General features: G+C 38.9%; 1 protein-coding gene across 4 annotated transcripts in view; it reads left to right on the top strand.

The window, feature by feature from the left end:
- The window catches only part of RB195_013318 (uncharacterized protein), a gene marked incomplete at both ends in the record, with an annotated part of 105,680 nt that overhangs the window by 28,954 nt on the left and 56,215 nt on the right, over nucleotides 1-20,511 (top strand). For 3 of the 4 annotated variants that reach the window (XM_064203077.1, XM_064203076.1, XM_064203078.1), the window contains 3 exons: nucleotides 3,860-3,961; nucleotides 8,062-8,154; nucleotides 14,215-14,295. In XM_064203077.1, coding sequence (XP_064058954.1) covers nucleotides 3,860-3,961; nucleotides 8,062-8,154; nucleotides 14,215-14,295 — 276 coding nt within the window. Of the gene's footprint in view, nucleotides 1-1,019; nucleotides 1,053-3,859; nucleotides 3,962-8,061; nucleotides 8,155-14,214; nucleotides 14,296-20,511 lie in introns of those variants that run through there. The other variant, XM_064203074.1, reaches the window with a different exon arrangement.

The raw sequence follows: 20,511 nt of genomic DNA, 5'->3' as shown, positions 1-20,511 counted from the left end.
CACCACCTGGTAAATTGATAACAATCTAGGTCCCAAAGTACTGTAGTTTCATTATATTCAAAATTCCTCAAATGTAAATGGTAACGGTCAATGGTAGTCGGGCAAAAACACTGGTGTTTATTTATTCATTTTAAAAAAATATATATAGACCATAGATACATAGAATATAAATAAATATATAGAATAATGAATATAAATATATAGAAATATACATAGATATATAGAACCGCATTATTTATGGATAGTTAAGAAAATTTAATTGGTCAAAAAAACTAGATTTAAAGAAAGACATAGAAAAATAAAAAATAGAAAAGCTCCCTAAAAGTAATTTAGCAAAGCTACAATTCTCTTCTCTATCGATTTTTCTCCAGTCGTTTAGTTTTTAAAGGGGATAATGTGCATGGCGTTGATAAATCGTCTAGGGATTTTGAGTCCATGCTTACGAATTCAATTCAGAATCGTTTGAGGTTTACGAACGCGTGTGCACTGGCCCACGGGGCCCACTCGATGTATCAAGTCAGTGTTTTTATCCTCCCAGACAAGTCCGGGTACTAATTTATCGACTGCGGAGACAAGAAAGATTTGCTTAACACAAGGGCGATTTTGAACCATCGATCATTCAGTCGCAAGCGAATCTCTTACCGACTGCGCTACATCCGTCCACGTTTAGTTTTTATTCCCGAAAGAAAAAAATGGTTTGTTCAATTTTCTTATTCCTGAATTTATCATTTACCACGTCCTTGTTGTTGAATCAGAGTTCGAACACCAAATCAAAAATCAATTAAGAATCCAAAGATTGTGTTTTACATCTAATAATCACTAGATTTTTCCTCTACAGTTAAGGAGATTACGATTGGAAGAAGACAACTCTGAATCACTCCAGGAATTATAAGTGATGATCACCTTTTATTCCGGTTATTGTCAGGTCATCCATGTCACGCGCCATTTCTCGCGACGAGAATCTCATTTTCCCATCTCATTAGTTCAGGATGCTACTCAGATTACAGCTTTTTCGAATAATGGATGGCATCCGTCTGCTGTTATCTGCCTCGGTATTGAATTAATCACCGGTCATTCTTTCCCTAAGGGACTAATTTGTAGATGAAAATGGAAAAAAAACAGTTCTCCACATTCGTTTCTCTGTCAATCTCTCTTCTAATTCTGTTAATTTCTTAAAAGGGCGCGTATGGCGCAATTGGTAGGAGGTTCTGCTGCGGCTGCACTGTCGGTCGAAGGTGCAGAACCGCACTAGTGCAAACCAACCCTTGAATGCTTCTGAAGTCGATGGATTGGTACCAGACTCGTCTGGGAGGATAAAAACACTGACTTGATACATTGGCTAGCTCGGGAAATCGGCTAAGCAGGGGTTCGTAAACCTCAAACGATTCTGAATTGAAGTGAACGCCTTGATGCATCCCATAAGCCAGACACTTTATCTTTTATTTTCATTTTCTTAAAGACAGTACCACAAATTCGTTAATGTTGGGATCTTTCCATGAATGGGTAGCGGCAGGAGTGTGACTCACAAATATGAGCAAGATCACGATCAATTCCACCTAGTAAAAACAGTTGTAGGTGATCCCGTCTCCCCAACGATGCAACTTATTACGGATAGAACGCGAGCGACCCGCAACGTGTCCACGATTGTGCGAGCGGGGCACCTTCGTCGACGATGAAGTTGCACTCGTTCTATCGAGTAATTAAGTGCGTCGTTGCAGTGGCGAGATCACACAAGGCCGTTTCACACCTCTCTTTCTGGATTACTCATAGAGTAGAGGTATTCATCAAGATCACGCTCATATTAGTGATCTACTTTGAAATACAACACCTTTAAAATCTTTCAAAAGTTTCAAGAGCACATGCGGGGGGTCTACTGGGGAATTTGCAGAATTTACTTCATATTCTTCGGACAACTTCACTATTTTTATTACCATATATATTGCAGGAGTGGATGTTTCTCCATCATCTATTCTTTGATGCCTCATGAAAAGTGTAAGGGATATTTGTATCTTGTACTATTCGCAAGAAAAACGAAATTGTGTAAAGTGATGTTCTGAACAGCTGTCTTGCTTGCATCTCTGGAAGTTGACAAAGGATAGAAGAAAAATATTAAATCGCCTAGAGAATTTTTTTCTAGAAATCGTTTTAGAGGTATCCTTGGTAGATTGGTCCCCAACGAGGTTCACTTTTCTGGTGAAGCGAGGAATTTTTGAGATCATCAAAATGGACATGAGGACCAAATTACGCCTGCAGTAACACCATGCCCCGTGCAATCTGGTCCCCATCCATCAACATTTTTTGTTCTTTTCCCTTCTGGACTCTTCATTTTTTTTGTGAAATGGCTTTGAAGTGGGCGTTAGGGTGTGGGAAAGGTGAACAGTCACAGTGGGACCTATTTGAACAGTTACGCGACGTGATGAGTGAGAGCAAAAATGAGGGACTACATAGCTCTTGGAAAGAAGGTGCAGGATTGGTTCTATAAAGCTTTCAAAATCCAACTATATTTGTTGTATGCCTTGAAAAAGTCCACCAACATCAAAAACTTCTAATTTTCCCCCTTCCTCTCTTCGTAGCGTTTTTTTTTTGTGTGAACTGCTCTTTCCAAATCTGTGTCGTTGAGTAAACTGGAGTGCCGACCATAGAAGAAAAAACTGCCCAACCTTTGAGTATACTTTATTTATTTATTTATTTATTTATTTATTACGCTCAACTACGTGCCCAGAGTAAGAGGCAAGGAATGAATACAAGTAAAATTGATTAATAAATATTAATAATAACATAATAAATATCCTACAAATATACGTTGCTTTTTTTGTAAATTGATGTGAAGGAAACATTTGTTCTCTAAGGAATTTCTACGAGTTTACATTCTTTCGACGAATATTTCGATTTCGGAGCAGGTTTTTTTCTAGCTCTATCGATAGAAAATAATAGTTTATCCATGGAAACACCCGTATATCTTGAATTTTACAAGGAGCTCCAATAAAATGTGTAAAATAGAATTTTCAAAGGCTGTTTTTCTTCCCTCACTATGATCACTTAGAAAATAATGAAAGTTTTGACATCTTGGCAATAAACCATTTCTAATTTCTAGTATTCTAATGAGATGAAGACGGTCAGTCGCGTACAAGCGCATGCGAACTTTTTTTGTGGGGAAAATTCTTTTTATTGATTGGTTGTTAGCAGATCAATTTGTCTTTACGCTTACGACACCATACCGAATTCCAAATACAAATTTTCCTTCCAAAATAAAAACGTTCACAAATGTTAAATTTAGGTTATAGTAATTTTGAGAAGATTTTCGGTGGTATTTCATAATTTCATGCAGTTTCCCCCGGTCTATCCATAAATGAACGAGCAGAACTTTTATCGATGTGTCTATCCGTTTGGATTTAAATGTGTATATTCTTCCATGTGTTATTATATATGTATATCCCTTCTATGTTTTTTTTATTGTTTGCGATCAATTATTTAAATCGTACTGAAAAAATGGATAAACAAAAATATCACAGAAGTGAGTAGTCAGTCATTCCGGCAGAAAAGGGGTAGAGAGAGCTTATTCCAGAGATTCTATCCATGTAAAATTTTTGATAATATTATTAACTACTTTAAAGATTAATAGTTCGTTCAGATAATTCGACCGTTTCATTGAATTTTAGTAGTCATTTAGGGAAAAGGCATTCTTATCGCTAATTTCTGTCATCCATGAATTTTTTTTCAAATGTTTATGATCGCTGAGCTTCAATTTGGTTTGGCCAATTTTGGTTCTTAGTCTTTTTTACATTTTTTCTGGATTTTCTTTTCTCAAATTTTGCTCCACTGATAACAAATAATTATTTCATCTCCATTTCCGTTTCAGCAACGATGTCCGGACAATTCGACGCCGGTCTACGATCCGGGCCGATTCTCTCCGCCTCAGCTCGACACTCCGCCTCCACCCGTGTTGAATACGCCAGAACAGGTTGGTTATTTGTTACGGTGCAGTTTTTATACGCGAGAAATCAAAAGCTACCGTACTTTGTGCACATAAGAACAAGTTGGCTTACAGCATAACTATATGGCTTTAATCCTCGCACATTTCTCAGTTAATTGCTAGAAATCTGTTAAGGCTTAGTCTTCGGCACCTCTTAAGCAGGGTACGGTAGCTCATGGCATCTACATACCATAAACCTCGTATGGAATGGCATTTTCAGCAAGTGGTCACCACTTGAAAGTGGCGGAGAAAATATGATAATGATAACAAGAAGAAAAACTACTAAAAATATGCAGATATGCAAAAAGAGCGGATAAATTTATGTAAATATAAACTCTAACAATACCTCGCAAAATTTTACACGCTTGCCAGCAAAAACAAACCAAGGATCACTTGACCTCGTAGTATTTAGGAAAAGATATAGGTAAAAACAAATTAATAAAATATAATTTATAGGTAGAGGTGTAGTTGCGTGTCATCACGCTTAACTCCTTCTCTTTAATCCAGAAAAAAGCCTGAGAAATAGCTTTGTGTGATCTCGCCTCGATCCCAACGATGCAACTTCTTGCGGCTAGTAAAACACAGGCAATCCGCAACGCTTTAGCGATTATGCGAATGAAGCATCTTTTGCTTATTGCTTATTCGAGTTATATTAGTGAGATTCCAAACATTGCATAACCATGGAATTGCCCGTTCAGTCGCGTACTAGGTTGCGTCGTTGGGAAGACAGATGCTACTGCTTCTCACGCCTCTCTCTGCATTACTAAGGAGAATTGAGCGTCATCACGCTCGTACTCGTTAGCCTATCCCTATCTTTTCATGGAGAAATCCCAACATAGACATTTTTGTGAAACGCTGGCTTTACATTGGCAGAATTACATAGGGGCTCTGTTTTCGTTTCTGAATCCTTTGAAACGGTGGACCACAAGTCCACTTGCAAAATACCTACATTAAAGACATCACTCCACGAATTTGAGGTGGTACGGATTTCAGGTGGAGTATTCGTATACGGGATAGTAGATTATGGATTCATCCATTGATTCCATCCATTTCTTCCTAATTGCCGTAAAAATGGCCCGGAAGATACGGCTTCAGGCGTTCTGACGCACTATTTTCTACAAGGAGTTTGACTGGAGCGCGCCAGCCTTGTGCACGCGCCGCATCTTCTGGGCCGTTTTTTACGCCAATTAGGAAGAAATGGACGGAATCACCCCTCTCTCCATAATCTACGATCCCGTATACGAATACTCCACTTGGAGTCCATACCACCTCAGATTCGTGGGGTGATGCATTTAAAATAGGACAGCTATGACGCATGGTGGGGCGATCTATTTATGTGCTACCCCAATCACAAAAAAAAACATGAATCCTCAAATTCTACCCATTCACTCTTTCAGTATTCCTTCCTCAATCCTCATTGCTTATATAATTCAAGTGAAGGCAAAATAAAATACTAATAGTAGTACTAATAAAATAATAGTAGTACTTCTTTAGAATTTTTCGGAGAATCTATGTTCGCCTTGAAGAGAAGTTGCAGTTCGATGGAAAAGTACACAATAACATTTTCTAAACTTCTCTATCCTAAGAACTTTTGAAGTCTCTAATATAGGGGATTCTAATTTGGCCTTAATTTTTGACAATCGCACCGTAACTTCGGAGAAATTCTTCAGGTTCGGGCGGAAATCCCGTGAAAATTTGGTGCTGTAATTGGAAATCCGAATGTTAGACATTCAACAATCTTTGGCACGCTAAAATGTAATGGTTTAAGGCTTCTTGGAACAACAATCAACGAGGTTGTCAACTGACTTTACATTGACTGATGTTTTGGCAAATCCACACTCAGAGCCGGAAATGAACGATGCGATGTACAGTTCAAAGTACAATCGTCATAGTGCTCGGCATTGATCAATTCCTATTGAGAATTCCTATTATTGCAACTACGCCCACGACTTCAATTCAGAATTGTTGAAGTTTTATGAACGCGTGTTCAGCTCATAAAAAAGCTTCCCGTGGCTAGTGATTCATGTGTCAAGTCAGTTTTCATCCATCCAGACAAATCTGATGGTTAAGATATGGGTCCCACTTGAGGAAAAAAACAGGGGATCCTAAGAAAGCGTAATCGAACGCAGGGTTTTCCAGCACCGACCATCCAAGAACTGCTCACGCTTGTCAAAGAGCTGTTAAAAAGGATAAAGGATAAAGTCACTGGCGTATCAATCCACTTGGGATGCGCCAACGCGTTTTACTGGAGTTCGTTGAGGTTTTGGAAAGCGTGTTGGCCTCTACAGTGTGACTTGCGGGGGCCAGCCGATGATCAAGTCAGTATTTTTGTCCTCCCAGACAAGTCTGGTGCCAATTTATCGACCCCGGAGGGATGAAAGGCGTGGTTTGCACTACGGCAGTTTCGAACCCTCGACAGTGTGGCTACAACGGACCTCTAACCGATTGCGCCACACCCGCCCCAAAGAGCTGTTAGAAGAGGTGGGACTAGCCTATCGCTCTTCACATTTATGGTTGGCCGAGACCGCTCAACCGCGTGCTCGCAGCCAAATGCATGCGCTGATACCAGCGAGCTGGTGCGTAGGCTCCCTTCTCCCCTGGAACCTCCGCCCACTTGGGCCCAGGTACTATAAGGGACCCCGGTTTCACAAGCTCTGTCTGTCTTTAGTTCGTTTACTACAATTGACTTGGTTTACATTCGGCTAATTACATCGTCTTTCGTATTCGCCTCGCGTGGTTGCAGTGGTGTTGTGTTGTGTCTCGTGAATATGGTTGGATGTAATGTGCACGTGCATGACACGTGACACGTTGAGAAAGTTACGTAGTATGGGAAAAAGAATTTCAACTGGAACACAACGTAGTAGGGAGAGCCAAGTCGTCGCTGTAATGTCTTGGCGGCACGCGGCCGAAGTTAGATGTCCCGATCCAAATATAATTCCTGTTCCTCCTCTAGGTAGGTCTGTATGATTTCTCATCTATATCAAGATACTGTAACGTGCAATAATAGAAAAGATAGCAGTGTAACGTAACCGGGGCAGGAAAGGGTACATGGGACACAGTCGGCCCTTGGCTGGAAGGCTGAAGAAAGCAGCCAGATTACATAAGTGAACAGCTGGAGCGGGTATACTGAACATCAGGAAGAGAACTTTCGAGAGCGGAATAAGTCTCAAGTCGCAACAAGCTATTTACTGCCTCAGAGTTTCTTGGAGATTTGTCTGTGGGAGGCTTGGAATTGTTTTTCAATTCTTAAAATTTCTAAGATTACCTTTCCAAGACTCCAAACAACCTCATGGCCTTCGTTAAAAATGTTCTTTACTTGGTGCTTTCATGATTTCTTATATATCTTCTTTCATCAACCGACCAACCGAGATATCCTAAACGATACGATTTTACTGACCGCTTGCCTACCTACTCTATGGATTGAGCGCCGATATTCCTTTGCCGGTAGACCGGACAAGGAACGGTGCACTCACGATCCATAATTATAGCAATGTCCCCCCGAACGAGACGAAAACTGCAAAAAATGCGAGCTCGTCTTGTCCGAAGATGAGCTAAAGTTGGCTTCGAAATTACGGAAGTCGGAAGATCAAAAGTCCAGAAATATCAAGCATATCGAAAGAAAAGAGAGATCGGAACCGGAAATACAGAGTCCTTCGAAAGAAAGAATATTGGCAGTAGTAACCTCCTTGGACGTATAATAATGAGAATCTTTATTTTTGTTGGACGTAATACTTACTGAATAAAGTAAAATTCAGAAAACCACATGGGGCAATGATAGAGAGTTATTAAGATATGAAAAAAGTAGAAAACTCTTCAAGTTTCCGATTTGTCACATGTACGGACTAAAACAGTAAAGTTTCCCGCGGAATTTTTCGTTCATTGTAAATTATCTGGAAGAAGCTTAACATCAGAACTTGTTCAGTTCTTTTTTCAAACTCCGGACTATCCAAAATCAATGAAACTCGGAACAGTACGAGGATAAAATACCATTTACGTGCTTCGTTGCCATTTCAAATTGCTGTATGTTAGAAGCTGTGCTTTTCAACAACAATCGACACATTGACACAATGTTTGTTTTTTTTCTTCAGGACTTCAATGTTGGCTCATCGAGCGGTGGTATGTTCACGTCGTTTGAGAAACAGAATAATAATTGCTGGAGCAATGGTGCAAAACATAATAATGTGAGTTTTTTTCGTTCATAAGAAAATTGTGGAAATTCTTGGGAAAAGTTTTCTTCGTCCAATATTGTCAAAATTGCAGTGAGATGAGAATTTCCTTCTTAGTCCTCGGATAAAAATTTCGGAATCTCATTTAGGATTGTAATTGGCGAGAAAAAAATTCATTGGAACATAAAAGATCATTTTTAATAATTCTCCTTCTTTCTCGCACTCCACAGAGGTGATGTCTTAATGTTAACTTTGCTTGTGTTATGATTAGGCAAAATTTGCCTCACTGGATAATTCTTGCATAATAATTACTTTTGTTGGAAAAGTGCACAAAAAAGAAAAAAATAATAGTAGCTCTGATCAGTCATGGAGATGCAAAGTTCATTAATCCTTCTAGAATTTTCCAGAAGACCTGCCTGTAGCAAGCCTGAGTAAAGAACATTTTTAATTCCAACTTCAGAACATGCCCTTGAATTTCGTAACTTCTATTATTCTTTGCAAAATATGTTAGTGCATGTTATGTCGCACTTTTACTGATGAAATTTTGTTTGTATGGCAGTTAAAAACAAGTTTATGGAAGGGTTCTCTCATTTATTTGGAGGTGAATTGATAAAATCGAAAGAAAGGGAAGAACGGGACAGGAATGTGTTCCCTGCAAAAAGTTTAGGGGTATTCACGACTGGCAACATGTCTGTGGAATAGCGTACTACGATCCTTGATCATTTTCTAGGGAAAGATGCCTCTCTATACATACAGATTATGCTTATGAGCCTTTGAAAAATGTCTTGTGACAAATTATTTTACGGTTATATGTAGTTCAAATTTTATTTTATTTTATAATTTTTTATTTTAATTCAAACCCCTAAACATCAGTTACGAAAGAGTTGCAGAGATGGAGTGATAGGATATGTGATTTTGCCAATGTAATCAGGAAGTAAACTTCTTTGGTTGTCGCCCCCAAGCACTCAAACAAGTGCAGCGATATCAAGAAAGATCCGAGAAAATGAACGGAAACTAGGAAAGAATCTGGATTGCCGGAGAGTAGTAGTGCTTTACTCTCCGTTATAGATCTATCACCTCTACCTCCGGTGATCTTCGATATTCTCAAATGACCCAGATGGGGTCCAGTACCGCATTCATTGATCCTGCAGACATACATGAATTGCGGTGTTTCTCTTGTTCCCAGATGGAAGAAGAGCATTTTGTTCTCCTCCTGAGGTCTTCGCGAAGAAATGTGACCATTCAATCGACCACTTTTTACTTTATGCCGTTTGTGCCACGCTGTGAGCTATAGGATTGTCCCACATGCAGTTCCTTAACATTATCCAAACACCAACACTTAAGGGTACTGCACAGTGCGTAGATCTCATTCGTCTTTGATGACAATCTGGAAGAACGCGGTGGTTCGCCAACCACGCTTTTCGAAGATACTGCTCAGTTTGTTTCTTGTGTAATGTACCTGAAACGATAGTCTAAATAGAGGATAAACGTGGCATTGCTCGAATCATCCTCTATTTAGGCCTCTGAAGACGGCGAAAAAAGCCGAACCGTCAGGCAAATAAAGGGTTCCATCTGAAAACCTCGCAGGCACACTATCAGAAAACATAGACATAATATGTCGAGGTTTCAAGACAAGAGAACATTCGATCTACTACGATATCGAGACTTTTCCAGTAGGAAGGAAGAGTTTGAATATTTCCGGTGCTACTACGGTCTTCCCTTCTTTTTTATCTTCTGAAAGCCAATCGCTTGCAAGTGCTTTTCATGTGCTGTCTGCCTAATTTCACATTCCTCAAGGAATGCGGCAACGTCCTTGATCTTCGATTGTTGACGTAATTTGAAACCGCAAACTCTCTTTTGCTCTACGAAACAATTCCTGTATCACATTTCCATGAAGCGTCCAGCAATGCTTTTTCCCGTTTACAATGCGTCCAGATTTCTGATGCGAAGAGAAAAACAAGGAAGCTGATGGTAATAAGGACATCGATCTTGAGCAGGATATCCGAAGTTTTTTTAGACTACCTCCTCAGTGGTCCTCATCTCTCCGGCATCCTTAGAGTCACGTTCACCTCCGTACTTATTTCCCAACCAAGGTGTACATATAATAGACTAAGCTCCGATGCAGTATCTCATACCGTTTATTTCTGAAGACTTTTTTTCTTCTTTTCTTCTTGATGTCTGCTGCAAAACGATCTTTCTACAGGCTTCGGTGAAATCGCTCAGTACAATTTTCGTCTTACTGGTGCTTGGTGTTGTAAGAACAATGTCAGTGTCATTAGCGATTGTCAAGCGATGAAGGTAGGGGCGAAGTTGATGAACATCTCCGTATCAAATATAATAGTATCACTGTTATGAAGCTCGCCATCTTGACTCGACAATGCTTTCGAAAGTGAAACTCTGTCCGTGTAACTGGCTTTTAAGCCACAAAATCTATTCATTTGCTGAGTATGAACGCTTTCTTCGTCTAAGGCTTCCATGGCAACTTCTATCTTAAAGGCAGCATATCACGAATCTGGGATGGTACGGATTTGAGGTGGAGTATCCGTATACGGGGTCGTAGATTATGGAGAAGAGGGTGATTCCGTCCATTTCTTCCTAATTGCCGTAAAAAACGGCCCGGAAGATGCGGCGCCGCACAGAGCTGGCGCGCTCCAGTCGAACTCGTTGTAGAAAATAGTGCACCAGAACGCTTGAAGCCGTATCTTCTTCTTTTTACGGCAGTTAGGAAAAAATGGAATCACCTCCTCTCCATAATCTACTATCCCGTATACGAATACTCCACCTGAAATCCGTACCACCTCAGATTCGTGGAATGATGCCTTTAACTGAGTCAAACGCTTTGTTCGAACCGGTAAAAGTCAGCCAGATAAATCGTTTGCTCCCGCGTTAACTTCTGAACAGTGTGCATGTTGTCAATCATACTGATTCCTTTAAGAATGTCTGCTCGTTCTTTTTTTCCCCTCATCTAGTGCCCTTTCAATCCCGTCTCGAAACACTCTTGTGAAAACCATCTATATTGGACGCTGTAAGTGTAAACAAATTGGACGATAGTTGTTAACGTCCGGCGGATCTCCGTTCTCGTTTAAAGGCATCACTCTACGAATCTGAGGTGGTACGGATTTCAGATGGAGTATTCGTATACGGGATGGGAGACTATGGGGAGGGGGGTGATTCCGTCCATTTCTTCCTAATTGCCGTAAAAAACGGCTCGGAAGATACGGCTTCAGCTGTTTTGGCGCACTATTTTCTACAGGGAGTTCGACTGGAGCGCGCCAGCCTTGTGCGGCGCCGCATCTTGTGGGCCGTTTTTTACGGCAGTTTTTTTTACGCCGTTTGCACTATGGGGTTTTTGGAACCATCGACCGTGTGGCAACAACGGAACTCTAACCGATTGCACCACACCTGCCCCATTTGTGAGTAGTGTGCTCCAAAAATGTTTTTACAGCATGCAGGCCGGAAGCAGGCTAAAATCAATAAAATCGGAATGGTCTCCGGATCGGTGCAGCCATGCGAAAGTGATCCACAATTTACAACTAACGTCAGGTTGTCTGCTTGCAAGTTTGCCCCGAGTCGGTACAACGCCGATTGCTTCTTCGAGATTTGTATATTATTTGGTAGTTTCGCTCCACACACACACACGAATGTGACAAGTTAGGCGCGTTACTGTCAGATATCAAAACAGCAAATTTCAATTGCAAAAAAAAAAAAAAAAAGAAATTGAAAAAAAGAAATGCATTGGAAATCTTCCCCTTCATTCCTTGGCGAAAAATGGTGACGGAGCAACACAGCAGTCTACTTGAGTGGGTAATTGCGTTTTACTAAAGGAAACGTGTCAGGAACGTTTGTCCCTACAAGTTACGTAAGTACGGTTCACCCTTGTGCACGCGCGGCATCCACGAGCAAAAGGTCGAAAACCATTGAGGTCTTCTCGTCAGCCTGCTCAAGTAAAGTCAATAAGGGGGCTGCTAAAAACCGTAACGTCTGCAAAGATGCACGTTCTAAGTCCTACCCGAACTCTATACTGTCCCATAGAAATCCCGACTTCCTTATATCCTTACTTTAAGTTCTCCCGGGTGACCTCGACGCGTTCGGGGAACCTCATACACTCTCCTCTTGGTGCCTGGATTTTACGCCTTTTATCCCGTCGAAATAAGGCACGCATAGTGACCCTCTGGGTAAACATAAGTACCTAAAGTAAGACTGAGTAATCCGATAAATAATGCGGTACCTATATGATTTTTTCTTTCTAGCTTTTTCAAAATCAAGATAAACAAAACCTTTTTATGGGTGTAAAATATACTCTTCTTCATTTTCCGCAATCCTCTTCCATTTTTCTGCCACCCTTTCAAAGCTTTTCTCCCAAAATTCCCCTCATGCTTTAATGTATGTGGTAAGAAAAACTGCATTGTTCACGGAATGACAAAGAGTACCGCTATGGATACATGATTCGTAAATCCTGAGTTTTGACTGAACTACAGCTGTAGCAGGAGTTTTTTGTGGATATCCATGGATTTTTTTTTTGTGGAAATCCAAAACTCACCGTTCGAAACTTCAAGGACACAAAATATAAACTCTACTTACGTATGTAATCAGTTAAATTGACCAGCAAATTGAGTGATTGATCAACAAATTCAAGCGCAACTAAAGAACTACGCGAATGAAAGTGAAAGAAAAACTAGTTTGGCCCCATCAAGGATTTTCTCGAATATTTTGTTCAATCAGGAATTCTACTTTAAAAATACTGTTTTAGGATTTATTTTAAGATTTTTTGGAGGCTGGTCGCCTCAATTCGCTTTCAAATTACAACCTTTCATCTGCTCAGGAGTAGTAGACCATCTCTAAATTATGCTTAAAAATTTTTTAAAAAATCAGATCTTGACTATAAATTTAATAAAATCTAAATTATTAATTAACTTCTCACACACAGATGTGTATGTAGTTACATATCCTTAAATCCACTGTTATTAACCATATTATTAACCATATACATCAGAAATAGCATGTTGTTGACTCGGTAGGGCATAGTTATCACGAAGGGAAACAGTCTTAGGTCGAATGATAAAATCCAATAAATCCTGAAGCATTAGTTGCATATTTCTTTGGAAAATACGATAAAGGGAAAGATAGGCGAATGAGAATGGATGAAGGAAAATTCAAAGTAGAAAACTAAAATGCAGCTAAACGAAGAAAATATGAGAATCATTTTGACGGCAGGTCAGAAATTACGATCGTAACATTGGATGTTGAAGAAAATTCCAAAACAAAAAAAAACAAAAAAAAACAAGATGGAAGAGAGCTTACTAGAACTTCGCTCACTGAATTTTACACAACAAGACTGGCCCTTCAAAGCATGAGGGGTGGTGGATTGGCAGGTCATTCTCCTGCTACAGAAGGTGTGAATACTATGCAATATTCTGTTAACGCCAACCCTAAAGGACACATTCTTCCGATGATTTTCCTATATCTACAAAAAATAACTACGTGACATGGTTTAATCGTAAAAAAGAAAACTGGAGTTAAAGTTTATTTACTTGACAACCGTACAAACTGCGTACAATCGCGAAAAATCCCAATTAGGCGTCAGATATGCTGTCACGTGTGCACTCTACACACAACGAGATAATAGCTTGACCAACTTGGTTAGGAACAAACAAGGTTTTCAAGGAGACATGAAAAAGATGAACGTTAAAGATGTAGTATTGCATGGAAACGGATCCACAAATTACATCTTGGGAAAAAAAGCTACAGGAATCTGTACGGAAACGTTTAGTACGAGCATATAAGAGACAAGCATGTGAATCCATAAACCAAAGAAGCCACAGCAATGAAAATCTACCAGAAAGGTACTGGGAAATCTAAAAGACGTAGAAATCAAAAGCAATAGTCCTTTGCACACTCAGCCACATATCTGACGCCTAGCCGGAACATGTTCATTGTTTGTTATTTATAATTCTCCATTTAATTGACTGTGGTATCTATTTGGCTATTTAGTACAAACTAACTTCTTAGACTTCTTCGTTTTTCGAAAAAGTAGAACTTTCCCACGATACTAGAGCTAATGTTCACGTATTCCAGCAATCCGTGATACGAAAGTTCAGCGTTGCGGCGGATTTCTTCACATCACCCTCGACAACACATGCAGACACTAGGGATACGGTAATTTTTAGCTACTATAATGTAATGTTGTACAGATTGTTGCACGACAAAGATGATGCCAATATTGGAACCTCACCACAGAATAATGGGCGGTCTCGAAGACTTGTGATTGGCTACTTTTCATTACTATAAATACACCTTTTAAAGGCATCACCCCACGAATCCGAGGTGGAACGGATTTCAGGTGGAGTATTCGTATGCGCGATCGTAGCTTATGGAAAAAAACGGTGATCCCGTCCATTTCTTCCTAATTGCCGCAAAAAAAACGGCCCGGAAGATACAGCTTCGGGCGTTTCGGCGCGCTATTTTCTGCAAGGACCTCGATTGGAGCGCGCCAGCCGTGTGTACGCGCCGCTTCCGGGCCGTTTTTTACGGCAATTAGGAACAAATGGACGAAATCACGCCCTCTCCATAATCTACTATCCCGTATACGAATACTCCACCTGAAATCCCTACCACCTCAGATTCGTGGGGTGATGCCTCTAAGCTATTCGGCAAGGCTAATCCCACCAAATTTAGTTTTTTCGCAATTAAATATGGTGATCCGTGGAAGTGCTATATTGTTTTATTTTTATTGTTGTTGTTTATTTTGCGATTTGAAATTACAAAAAAAAAACTACAAAACCAAACCATCGAAAACACTTGTAGAATTTGTAAGAGAAGTTGAAGTAATAGAAGGTTCGCATGATTTTTTCTTTAATTAATTTTATTTATTCATATTTGAATTTGTTGCGGTGCGTTATGGAAATTTTTTGAATGTGAATAGCAAAGGATTTTTCTGGATTTTTTTTTCACCTCAAAAATCGTTTTCCATAGGGAATTTTTATCCGACGAACACTTGCAGCAGATGAGCTATAGCGTGAACGGGTTTTCTCCCAGCCACCCACACCCACGCATACATAGACATTCAGCTGACATTTATGTATGTATGTGGAACCTCGTCAACATGCACTTTAGCGGCCGTAGCGTCGTTAGGAAAACATTATCGATTCGTTTTTATTCACTTTTGTCCTCATATGATAATTACAACAATAGCTTTATGGAGAATATTGGCTTTTCTATGTGATATGAAATCCATTCATTGTTTGGCAGAGCGGAAGTATTCGCATAATTGTCGATTTTGTCGCTCTATCTACTTTTATTTCCGGTAGAGATTCAATTATTATTTACTTATTCTTTTATTGTAATATTATTTACATTATTCACACTACATATTTATCATTTATATCAATGATTAAGAACACTAAAAAAAAATTAACTAAACGCATTCCTGAAAGTTTTTTCCCCGCAACCCCTCTTCCACTTCATTAGTTTTCTTGTAGAATTTTTCATCACGACGTTAATGCTGTTATTTGAATAGTTTAGATACGTAAATGTCGTGAATTTATCCTCTCAAAATATGTAAATCCAGAGTATTTCAGTTCATTTCACATTTTAGCGCATATTTTTAATTTTACAACCAAATATTAGAATGTGTACGATACGGTACTGCTGTAAAAATATGGTTTTTACTCAATTGCATTTTCTAACATCTTCAAAGCAAGTGCCACTTATTTTCGAGAACTCCATCAACACATCATCAATTTCTTCTATCGATGTTTTCCTTTCGAGCCATTGAACGTCCTTTTCTGCGCCTTCTTTCCGCTTTCTTTTTCTACTTCTTATGTTGTTTTCCTCGGAAACCATTGGACACATCTGTCGAGGAAATGTTTAAAAGGTGATAAGGAGGATTCTTGTGGAAAACACCGCGATAAAGAGTGCAGTTTAGGGGAGGAACAACGAGAAATTTGGGAAACAGTGGTGTTTCACGTTCCCATTTTCCTCGTTTTATCCAAATATATGTAGAATCCAAGCTTTGTTCTCCAAGAATTTCTTTTTTCGGTTAATCTAAAATAGTAGGACGGTAACAAGTTTAAGGATATGTTTCTTTTCTCCATTCTTTTCTTATTTCTATAATTTTCAATATGAAAAAATCCACCATTATCTAAACGTTATGTTTTACAACTGATTTTATTTATTTATTTTTTATTTCTTTATTCGAATCAAGAGTGAGGATGAGGCGTACGCATCCAAACAACAAAAGAAACCAAAATTGATGATGTAGCTCGGTTAGAGTTTGAAAATCGTTTACTTATTCGACGAAACCGTTGTTATCCACGCTGTTAGCCAGAAGATAATCACCTTAATGTTAATATCACCTGTTTATAGGCTGATTTTGACGTCAATAGCGGTGTGCGTCAAACATGTGACAGAAATAAAATAAGAGGAAGTAAAGAACACTCATGTATATAGTTACAGGCTGTTTCATTTTCCATCGGGTGTTAAGGGCAACATACCACGAATCTGAGGTGGTGCGGATTCCAGGTGGAGTATTCGTATACGGGATAGTAGATTATGGAGAGAGGTGTGGTTCTCTCCATTTCTTCCTAATTGCCGTAAAAAACGGTCCGGAAGATGCGGCGCCGCACGGGGCTGGCGCGCTCCAATCGAACTCCTTGTAGAAAATAGTGCACCGGAACGCTCGAAGCCGTATCTTCTGGACCGTTTTTTACGGTAATTAGCAAGAAATGGACGGAATCACCCCTCCCTCCATAATCTCCCATCCCGTATACGAATACTCCACCTGAAATCCACACCACTCCAGATTTGTGGTATGCTGCCTTTAATGCAACGGGTGCAACAAGGAAATTTTTAATGTATATGGAGACGTATTGAGAGCCAAAAAGTCCCTATGATGATTTAAAAAAACTTCCCAACGGTGATTTTGACTCGTCTGCTGGTGATCGAAGTGAACACCCCGTTGAGTTTGATAGTGACGCTTTAAAATCACTTGCGAGAACTGGTCCCAAAATGAGTATTCAGGAAATTGCAAAGGAAGCAGTAAACACTCCTCAGGCTGCTATTCGGTCAAGAATCCAAAGACATCTTCAAGAAATTGGGAAGGTTTACATCCAAGATTTCCAGGGTCTCGCATCTAAGATTGCAGCACGAGAATCTCAGACCTCACACAGCAAGATTCATCCAGGAAAAAATAAGGCAGCTGAACTGGAAGATTTTATCGCATCCCTCATATTCTCCACACGTAACACCATCTGATTTTCGATTTTTTCCCCCAATCGATGGAACATTTCCATCCAACATTCAACATTGAGGAATAAACATTTCAAAAAAGTCGATGAAGTGAAAGCTCACCTAGAATCATATTTTCTTCAAAGAAAAGGAATTCTCATAAATAGGGAATTGAAACCCTACCTGCAAGAAGGCAAAAGATCGTGGATAAGCACGAAGATTACGTAATCGACTAAAGATATAATTAAATTTAAGTAAATTCGTTTTTTTTTCTTGCCACTGAAATAATTGATTACTTATGAGCGCCTTTAATATTATATTATTACTATCAAGTGATTCATTTCTTCTTCACTCAGCATTTATAAAATGATATAAAAAATAAACAATAATAATAATATAGAAAATAAAAAATAAGATAATATATCGTTAGATATACAGTAATATAATAATTAATAACTATAGTAATGACAAAGATAATTATAAGTAGAGTGATTGTAAAGAAGTAAATGATCTTCCATTAGAAATGGAAAATTTCTCGAATTTTTAAAAAAAAATTTAGAGAAACGACATGGCGCAAAAAGTCTCGCCACTCTTCATTTACAAATGTTTTCGCTTTTTTTATGCTTCTAGTTTCATGGATTTTTTTTTTCATTTAGGAACCTAATCCAATTTTTGAAGTTATTGAAGGATAAGGAAAAATCTGATTGATGTGTGCGGTTCATATTTCGCAGTATCCAAAGTATTTTTCCCCGCTTACATTTTTATTCTGTCCCTACTCTTCTCCTTCTTTATTCCTGAAATGTTCAGTGAGCAATTAATTTTATGATCATTCTTTGTGCACCACAAAGGTGCAGATTCCCTTGTTTGTTGTTATGTTCGTTTCGCGCGCAATGCATTTTCTGCTCAGCTGTTCCTCGTAATGTAGAAATAAGAGCAAAAACAAAACTCGAAAACACTCACCTAATCAATGGGGGAACTTCAATACGTGTACTTCTAGTGCTTTGCCGTGCCCCCTCTCCATTAATTCCACATATAAAATCGATGAATTGTGTTTATACTTTGTCGTACATAGTGATCGTGTCGTAGTGTGCCTTCTTCTCTTCCAGCAATTTTCTGTATAAACACATCAAACTATGTATTTATTTCTGGGAAATGATTGGCTTCTTTCGCCCTTCTTCAGAAATGTTCTTTTTTCAGGAAAGGACTTTTTCACAAATTTCAAACAGTACATATGTATTTCTGGGATCTGATTAGCTTTTTCGCTTTTTTTTTAGAAAAGTTCTTTTTCTAGAAAAAGACTTTCTCACAAATTTTCTTCCCTTAGCTTGCTTTATTCCTATTTTTTTCGAAAAAGAAAGAAAATATATGGACTTAGTTTTTCTTTTGGCAGAATTTTTTGTTTTCTTTTATGTCGACAGTGCACTGATTGATTTCATTCGGTGCTACGTCACCATTTATACTTTATGCGTGGGCGATTGATTACGGTGATCGGCCGCAGATGAAGTTACATATGTAGATATCTTTCCCATATACTCAGTACATCTCGCCATTGTTTTCCAGAGAGTTTTAGTTTCAGCTCAGAGTTTTTGTTCACTCTATGCCCTCTTCACCTTCTAAGCAACGATCCATAAGTGAATTGGCGCTTAAGTCTGTAGAGCACTTTCTGGATTTGACACATGAGAACAAGCGACTAATTTGCGTGAGCAAAAGAAAAAGAAAACGTCATTCTAGGGTCATTTTAAAATTGACGTAATATATTTGGAATGACGTTTATAGTTGAAGTAAGGTGGAGTTTGTCTTGTAATTCGTCCATTTAATAGTTGGTCCTTAATTTTTCCTGAGAAAAACCCAAAAATTATTACTTTAAACCATTTTTTTTGTTCTGTTCCTTCATTTTACTTACATTGTTCTCATATAGTTTTTTTGAACTCCCTCATAAAGTTAGATTAAAATTAAATAAATTTTTCTGTCATCAAGCGTTAGCCAACTGCATACAATGATGAATATCTAATCAGAATTCAATTTATATCCTTCTACACCTCCTCCGTAGTGGATAGCTCCGTAGCTTGAATCCGTAAATCAGCGATGTCACACCCATCGCGTGATTCCACTCCTTTACTGGGTGCAAGAAGTGTGAATGCACTAAAACTAGATTAGTTTGATAGTGAGATTAAAAGTTCTCTTGTGAACTTACCTTAAAAAACTACGAATTTCCCCCAGAAAACTCCCACACGTCGTTCATCTTCAAAAATTAATTTCATGATTTTTTCTCCCTTAAAGGCATCACCGCACGAATCTGGGGTAGTACGGATTTCAGATAGGTTATGCCTATACAGGATCGTAGATTATGGGAAAGAGGGTGATTCCGTGCATTTCTTCCTAATTGCCGCAAAAACGGACCGGGAGATGCGGGGCCGCACAGGGCTGGCGCGCTCCAGTCGAACTCGTTGTAGAAAGTAGCACCCCGAACGCTCGAGGTCTCCGGACTTTCGGACCGTTTTTTTTAACGGTAATTTGGAAGAACCGTATAGGTATAACCCACCTGAAACCCTCACCGCCCCAGATTCGTGGAGTGATGCCTTTAGGTTAATATTCTTTTAGTTGGTATTTGCTTAAATCTGAAAATCCAATGAGGAAGGTAGAAGCTTATCATCAAAAAATACATGTCGAAAGAAGGTTATCCACGATCAGACCTCGATTTTTTTTCTTTTATTTTTTTCTGCTAATTTTTTCTTCTAACGACCGGTAGCGTTTCGCCTGCTATAAAAACAACAATCCGGTTCTGTTTGTTATTTGCTTTCTGAATGTGTCCTCTATTTTTTCTAACACTAAGGGAATCGTTCATTGACAGATGCAGAAATTCATTTCGGAGCCAGAAAAGGGACTTCCGGAGGGAAAAAGTTTGCAAATAAAATCGGAAATAGGGGGACCGTCGAATAAAAGTTTTTCGTTTCAGGAGAATTTTTGAGAATTTTTATTGTTCATACATAATTTGTAGTGTAAAAAGCAATTTAATTTGTAATATAAAAATTATATAATAAATATTATTATAAAGATTTTACCTTCTTCATTTAATTTCCCATGAATCATCGTGTAAACGGGATAATTGCGATGATTGTTTAATAATCCAAAAAATTACATAGCGTC

Source organism: Necator americanus, chromosome V, assembly GCF_031761385.1.
Source record: "Necator americanus strain Aroian chromosome V, whole genome shotgun sequence".
NCBI classification, from domain to species: Eukaryota; Metazoa; Nematoda; class Chromadorea; order Rhabditida; family Ancylostomatidae; genus Necator; species Necator americanus.
This window is presented reverse-complemented; position numbering and strand designations above follow the sequence as displayed.